The sequence below is a fragment of the Engraulis encrasicolus genome, chromosome 11 (assembly GCF_034702125.1).
Source record: "Engraulis encrasicolus isolate BLACKSEA-1 chromosome 11, IST_EnEncr_1.0, whole genome shotgun sequence".
Lineage (NCBI taxonomy): Eukaryota > Metazoa > Chordata > Actinopteri > Clupeiformes > Engraulidae > Engraulis > Engraulis encrasicolus.
The window spans coordinates 32,154,720-32,162,706 of record NC_085867.1 but is presented as its reverse complement, the minus strand read 5'-3'; the positions used below and the strand labels follow the sequence as shown (position 1 = coordinate 32,162,706).

Genomic DNA, 7,987 nt, shown 5'->3' with positions numbered 1-7,987 from the left:
TTCAAGCAAGCCAAACTACATGAAAAGCAAACAGACTGTTTGCTTTGGCGCAGTATTAGAGGGAACGCAAGGCAAACCGCTGTTTAGTTTGAATGGCAAGGTGATATGTCAAGATATGAAGTCCACAACCATCTCTCAGGAAATCAGAGGGAAAGGAACTGGAGCTCACATTAAAAAACACTTTGGAATTCATTCAAAGAAAAAAAAAAACCACTGTTAAGTGATATAAAATGAATGTGATTCTGTTGCATCAACGCTTAACAGAACACGAGCCGGGGGTTTGCTCCGAGTCCCGTTACCGTTCGGTGAGACCGAAATGCAGATCAAACGTAGGGGTGAATTCAGGTAAATTGGGCCAGTTTTTTTCATTGACTAATATGCAAAAAAGTGGCCCAATTTACCTGAATTCACACAATTTCTTTTTCTGCATGTCAGGCTCAATGTGATCAGCAGCCTCTGATGGAGCGGCGATAACTCGTGAAGTTTTAAAACAGTTACTAGTCAGTCAGGTTAGAAGGCGGCAGGGGCACATCTAGACACTTAAGATCTGTACAAACGTTAAGGCTTTTTAAAAAGTAGAAACCCAGCTATTCACCCCTTTACTGTGCCATTAGGACATACTTACAATGACGATGGGGAGGGGGGAGAGGGGGAAAAAAAACAACACAACATGACATGATTTCCAGTTGTTCTGCATACTATGATATAACTAACTCAGTAGCAATGTGCAACTGCGTACAACCAATATTTCCATGATAAGAAACAGCAATAATAAATCATCAAGTGTCATCAAATAACAAGTGACGGTAGTTAGTTAGGCAACACAAATTCAAGGACAAGGAGACACAGAGAGACAGACAGAGAGAGAGAGCAATTACATACTGTATTGTTCAAGAATGTGATACTATCCTTTTGTGGATATGTTCTCCATGTAAGCTTGGCTAATCAATGGTACTGAATGGATACAAAGTCTTATGTTTTCTTCCCCTGACAGACAGTTTATGTGTTTTGAAATCTCCACATCCCCATTCCACACTTAATATGCTGACCTAGAAAAGAAACAGACAGGGCTTCCCTGTTTGGCTTTCCTGGATTCACTTGAGAGTACAGTAGGATCTGTAGTAGTAGTGAACTGTACTTGTGAGCATTGACTTCTGTAACTTGTAGGATTTCTTCGTTGTTTACCATTACGGTGGTCTGTTTTGATTGGGGTAGATGGGGGGTGGGATGAGGGGGGGTGGACCAATCAGCAGAGGAGACGATGTGATGTCATCCTATTCTGTCCAGGTCCTCTTTCTTCTCCTCCAATGGGGTTTGAGGGTGAGGGTGAGGGTGAGGGAGTGCAGTGGAGTGGAGTGGTGTGATGTCGCACTCCTGGTCCTTGTCCTCCATTGGGTGAGGGAGTGGAGTGGTGTGTTTTGGTGTGATGTCACATCCTGTGGTGTGATGTCATATCCTGGCGGGCTCCTGGTCCTTGTCCTCCAGCAGGTGGATGAGCTGCTGAAAGCTGTCCTTCACGCCCTCCATGTTGTCCACCGAGCTAGCCTCCAGGACCCAACTCTTACCCCGCGCCAAGGGCTCCAGCTCAAAGTACTTCTTTATCTGGAGAGAGAGAGAGAGAGAGAGAGAGAGAGAGAGAGAGAGAGAGAGAGAGAGAGAGAGAGAGAGAGAGAGAGAGAGAGAGAGAGAGAGAGAGAGAGAGAGAGAGAGAGAGATTTTAGATTTTTAGGAATACTTTATTATAAAACAATGAGTTAACTTACAGGAGGTTTAAACGTATTCCAAAATAAATAGTATAAAAAAAAATCAAGGTTATTCATGATGAACATTGTGAAAACACCAAATCATTGTTTACAATAGAGCAAATGGCATCACCATAGCACCAAACACTTTCGAGAGAGAGAGAGAGAGAGAGAGAGAGAGAGAGCGTGAGGGAGAGAGAGCAAGAGAGAGAGAGAGTAAGAAAGTAGGAGTTTGACAAAGAGAGACAGAAAGAGAAAGCGAGAGAAAGAGAGAGAGAGAAATAGAGAAAAAAGAAAGAGAAAGAGAGTGAGAGACAGAGGGGGGAGAGGAGATTAATAACAGTACACTGGGTGTGAACCAACAAACATGCTGAGTTGAAAATGAATGAAAACACGATCGAACGCCCAGCACAGCTCAGCCCAGGCCAGGGTCACCCAAGCGGTGGGAGAGAGTGGGTGTGTGACAGGGTCAGAGAGCGAGTGTGTGCGTGCGCGCTTGTGTGTACTGTATGCATGGGTGTTTATGCGTGTGTGTGTGTGTGTGCGCGCGTGAGAGAGTGAGTGAATGACAGAGTGTGCCTGTGTGCGTGTGTGATTTTGTGATCGGCCACTGCCCCTGACTGCTCTCTGATGCAAGCTGTGACGCTGGCTGTCTGCTATGAGAACAAGTGTGACAAGGCATCCCCCTCCTCCCCTACCCATCCTCCCCTCCTCCCATCCTCCCCTACCCATCCTCCCCTCCTCCCCTACCCATCCTCCCATCCTCCCATCCTCCCCTCCTCACTTCCTCCCCTCCTCCCATCCTCCCTTCCTCCCCTACCCATCCTCCCCTCCTCCCTTCCTCCCCTACCCATCCTCCCATCCTCCCATCCTCCCTTCCTCCCTTCCTCCCCTACCCATCCTCCCCTCCTCCTCTACCAATCCTCCCCTACCCATCCTCCCCACATTCCCCTCCTCCCCTACCCATCACATCACACAGAGACAGGAGGGAGGCAGAGCCGGGGCCACAGCCTTTGGCAGGGCGGCAGAAAACTCATGCACACTGCATGCATACATGCACGCAGGAGAGAGAGAGAGAGAGAGAGAGAGAGAGAGAGAGAGAGAGAGAGAGAGAGAGAGAGAGAGAGAGAGAGACAGACAGACAGACAGACAGACAGACAAAGACAGAGTTGTAGTGTGTGTGTATGTTTAAGAGAGGGAGAGAGAAGGAGAGAGAGAGAGAGAGAGAGAGAGAGAGAGAGAGAGAGAGAGACAGAGACAGAGACAGAGACAGAGACAGAGACAGACAGACATGCAGAGAAAGGTACATGGTATGTGTGTGGCGGAGGGGAAAAGGCAGAGAGAGCAAGAGAGTGATAACTAGACAGAGAGAGAAAGGCATCGACAGAGAGAGAAAGAGAGAGAGAGACACGTGAGACAAGTGAGAGATGACGACTGAGAGTTAAAAGAATGTAACTAACAACCCAAGGAGAGATTTAGTGAAGGCTGGGAACAGGTTTGTGTGCCTGTGTGTGTGTCTGGGTGGAGGAAGGGCACGGGTGGATGTGGTAATCCGCATTACCCAAGACCTGCATCTGGCTTTGGGTGGACGTAAACTTGGATGGAGAAGGTAAACAAGTGTTGCAAAGTGTGGAGTGCAAGGACGGACACCCAGACACACACACACGCACACAGACATTACACACACACATGTACACACACAGAACACACACGCACACACACACCACACATTGTGTTGGCTAGGGCAAGTTGGAGATTCCTCTTGTGGTTTTCTCTGTTTGTTTTTGTTTTTCTACAAATATTGTACTGTACATTACACACATGCGCGCACGCATGCACACGCACGCACGCACACACACACTCAACAGGAGCCAAAGGTGATGGCAAAACATGAGGAGGAGCGAAGAGGGCCAGGGAGAAACTGAATGGACAGAGCAAAGAACGGACTGACGTTCGGAGTGAGGAATTGAGGAATTCTGGGAACGCCGTGGCTTTCCAACACCAGGGACTGGCGGTTGGGAACGGACGCAGGTATCCTTCAAAACTCCAGATGTCGGAGTACTCCCGGGACCTTCGAGGTGGTCGCGCAGTGGCTTTCACGTGTGTGTGTGTGTGTGTGTGTGTGTGTGTGTGTGTGTGTGTGTGTGTGTGTGTGTGTGTGTGTGTGTGTGTGTGTGTGTGTGTGTGTGTGTGTGTGTGTGTGGTGGTGGTGGTGGTGGGTAGCGGTGAGGGAGCAGGACTGTGAAAACTGGTAACTGCGAAAGGGAGGGTGTGGGGGTGGAGGTTGGGGTGAGTAAGCAGTTTGTGCTGAACTACTGCCAAAAAATGTACATTTTTCAAAACCAACCCCGCACATGTCTGTCTCTCACATACAGTCTCTCTCTCTCTCTCTCTCTCTCTCTCTCTCTCTCTCTCTCTCTCTCTCTCTCTCTCTCTCTCTCTCTCTCTCTCTCTCTCTCTCTCTCTCTCTCTCTCTCTCTCTCTCTCTCTCTCAGCTCTGAGTGGTTGGGCCATAGAGAATTGTGCAAGTTACAGTTTCGTACAATATTCAGAAACCATCATAGCTATGATACGAAGAGGAAAATGAAGAAATATCTAACAACAAACCATCCAACTAACCCAACAAACCAATTGAATAAATAAATAAATATAAAAGCCACAACTTGGCGAAAGGGAGGTTAAAAAAAGCTTCATGGCTCTGTTGGTTTCCAGAATGTGTGTAAAGAGCACCACGGTGCTGCATAACTCTCTGCACTATCTGATGCATTTAAATGACCAAAGGACAAAAGCATTCAAACACAAGCCTACCGATTTGTTTCACTGGCTGAGTTTTAAAACAAAGAAAAATGTAGATGCAACAATATAGAAAATATATATATTTTTAAAAACATACTATAAAACTATAAATAATATAGATGCCATTATCATTCTGTTTTGTTTTTTCTTCCGCCACCTTCCTTTCCCCCCTTCCCCTTATCGCATGTGGGTTGCTACATAACTAAAGTGAGGGAGAGCAATTGTAATAGAGTGCTATGCAATGCTATGCTATGCTCAACCTGGTCGTAATTTGAAGCAGACCCCAGATAATGGCAGCTCTAAATGTTGATCCTCGGTGGCCAAAACATACAAATTGAGCTATTGGCTCAAGAGTGTGAAGACCAAAAAAAGAAGAAGGAAAAAGAATAGTGAAAAAGTGAAAAGCTATACACCCCTGCCTCAATCTGCAGATTGGCCGGTGTTTTTAATCTATGGAGACCCCCTCCTGTTAAAAAAACCCCAAAAGAGCAGGTCTCAAACACTGCATTACTGTCAAATCTGTGCATTGGGAGTGATATATGTGCTGACAGACATCAAGGATGAGTCCAGAACAAGAGGTGGATGGGGAGGAGAGAGAGGGAGGAGAGAGGGAAGTAGGGAGAGTGAGAGAGTGAGAAGTGAGAAGAGACCTGAGAGAGATGGAGAGGTAGAGAGTGAGAAAAGTGGAGGAGAGGGAGAAAAAAAAAGAATAAACAAAACATTCTTTGAGCCAACACTCTATCCGTAACATTGCCAAGAATGTTGATTAAGATTTCCCTGTCTGGGAATTCATCCCTACAAAATTACAGAATAGCCCTCCGCTTCCAAGAGGCTTGGAACGCTCCACAGTGTTTGTCCATTGTTCTTTCTGGTGGTGGAGCACGTTCAAGATTGCTGATAAAACACCACGAGAAGAAGAGGAAGAAGGGGCCAGAAGGAGACAGGTTGAAAGAGGAAGTTTGAGACGATATAATGTAGCCAGGATCACGGGCATCCTTATCGAGTGTTCAAGATTGCCGATAAAACACCCTGACAAGAAGAAGAAGAAGAAGGGCCAGAATGAGACAACCTGATAGTGGCAGTATGCAACGACGCGATACAGCCCGGCATTATGTGGCCAAGAGAGGGATTGCGGTGGTGGGGTATGGGGGGGTAAATGGAGACACTGCTGACACAGCAGCTCTACCGTGCCAATCTGTTCGGGCTACTGGCCCTTAGCTTTAGTGATTAAAAGGGGGAGACACTGACTGGGGGGGGCGTGCCAGGGCTGCAAGGTGCAGGATTGGTGGAAAGAACAGGAGCAAGATGCTGAGTGATGCACCATGGGTAGAAAGGAAGTGGATGAGGTCACTTATTTATTGTGGCATGGAAGTTAATCTGTAAAGCGAGGCTCAAAGTCATCGATAATTGAGGTTGATAATTGAGGTATTTGTATATGTATGTTGAAAACATAAACACAATTCAACGTTCATTCTCTCATTTGCAATCTGTGTTGAATGGGAGAAAGCCCCCAAAAAGCCAAAAGGTTGACAGCGGGGAGACTTTTATTGTCACTGACACTGACAATGGCACTTGAGGCAAGAGGCCAGAGTCCACAGGAAAGGACAGAAGGACAATGATGGACCTGCACCCGTGCTGTGAAGAGGTAGTGGAAGATGGCAACTGAGGAATTCAGGGTAGATGTGATGAAATGAAAACTGGGGCATTGCTGGTGCATAGGAAAAGGGGCACGGAGGTGATGAGTTGCAGTACGTACTGTAGTGGGATAGTTTGATAAATCTGCATGGACACTTTCCTCAATGACCTCTAGGATGGTGACACTAGCAGTGAGATGAAAGAGTAACACGGCCCCATCATGGGTAATTCCGTGTCCAGACCAAGAGCGAACGGAGCTGCCTGGTAGCGTGGGTAGCAGAAGAAGTTTCGCCTTGAATTCGCTGTATTCGCTCCAGACGCAGCATTGACATGTTTGATTTAGCTAATCACATAACGGCTTGACAGCCTGGGACATTCAGAGATATGAACGTTCCAATTGGTTTTCGCCAAATCGCGCCATAGCTCATTACCATAAGATAAGATGACTTTTAATCGTTAAAATTCGCTTTGGTCGCTCAGTTCGCTCTGCTCCTGGCGAATTCGCTTTGGTAGCGCTGGTCGCGTGCCCTCCATGGAGAAATCGTGACTTCCATCGCTTCGTTCGCTCCGTTCGCTCTTGGTCTGGACACGGCATAAGCAGTAAGGGCGTCAAACTTTAGGTTCGACTCTTGATCCACCAGGTTGTTGGGGGAGTAATTACTGTAACAAGCCGTCTGGCTCTGCCGCCTGCTCACTCTAAACGTTCCCAGTCAAGACTGTTCTCTCCATTATTGTTCCTCAGTGGTGGAACGGTATCCCAGAAGCAGCAAGACTAGGCACCTCTCTTTTGGCCTTCAAGAAACAAGTAAAGACGCTTCTCTTTTGTTAATATCAACTACACTAATGCTTGAGCTGCCCTCGTCCCAGGCCGGACTCTTTGACATGATGTGTAAGTGTGTGTGTACTCTACTTCACATAAAAAAACTAACCCTACTTTGCATCTGCATTGTTGTTCTGTATATTTCCTCTGCACTGTGTATCTGCTAATGATTAACGGTATGTCCTTGATTGTAAGTCGCTTTGGTCAAAAAGGTGGGCTTTCTTTCACTGTCATGTTTGGGGTCTGGTTGGGTCAGGTGCGAGTGGCCTCTGGGAGATGAGTTTCAGTGGTAACAGGCTGAGCGCCGATCAGACGCCATTCCCCCCACTGCCACTCTCATTAAGCCTCGTTAAGTAGGCAGCAAACCCAAGCATGGGATTATCTTCACGTGTGCGCTCGCCAACCTGGTGACCACAGAAAAACCTTGTACTGTATGTATGTGGGCAGGTGTGGTAAGGTGAGGTAAGGTGGGGTGAGGTGGGGTGAGGTTAGGTAAGGGAGCTGGGCTTGAGAACAGAGGTCCATGGGTTTGAAGAATACCGTAGGAGGAATGAGAGAGGAGTAGAAGTACAGTAAAGCAGGCATGATAGGCAGGGGTGTAGTGGGAGGTGAGATTTAAAAAAGAAAAATTCTGTCCGTGTTTGAATAAGTTGCCTGATCAATTGATGACCTCACAAATCGCTTACCCCGACTACACTACTGATGGTAAGGTAAGGAAGTTTGATCTTGGTGAGGTCTTGGGAGTCAAAGGGTTGCATGTGTGAGTCCCGTCTCATTAAGGAAAACGAAGGAGAAGTAGTAGCAGTATAAGAGGTGTGCTTTAGTGAGGTTAGGTAAGGGAGTCGTTCTTGGGATCAGAGGCTCATGGGTTCTTCTTCAAATCTCGAGTAGGAGTGGGAAAGGATCTGCACTCTTCTTGCAAAAGACTTAATTTATTTGGAGCAACGTTTTGATCATAGATCTTCTTTAGGCATCTTCAAATCTTGAACCATTT

General features: G+C 46.8%; 1 protein-coding gene across 1 annotated transcript in view; it reads right to left on the bottom strand.

The window, feature by feature from the left end:
- Window positions 1–860: 860 nt before the first annotated feature.
- Window positions 861–7,987, bottom strand: part of arl15b (ADP-ribosylation factor-like 15b) — a 92,041-nt gene continuing 84,914 nt past the window's right edge. The window contains exon 5 of the mRNA XM_063210485.1: window positions 861–1,602. Coding sequence (XP_063066555.1) covers window positions 1,450–1,602 — 153 coding nt within the window. The 3' untranslated portion in view covers window positions 861–1,449. The remainder of the gene's footprint in view (window positions 1,603–7,987) is intronic.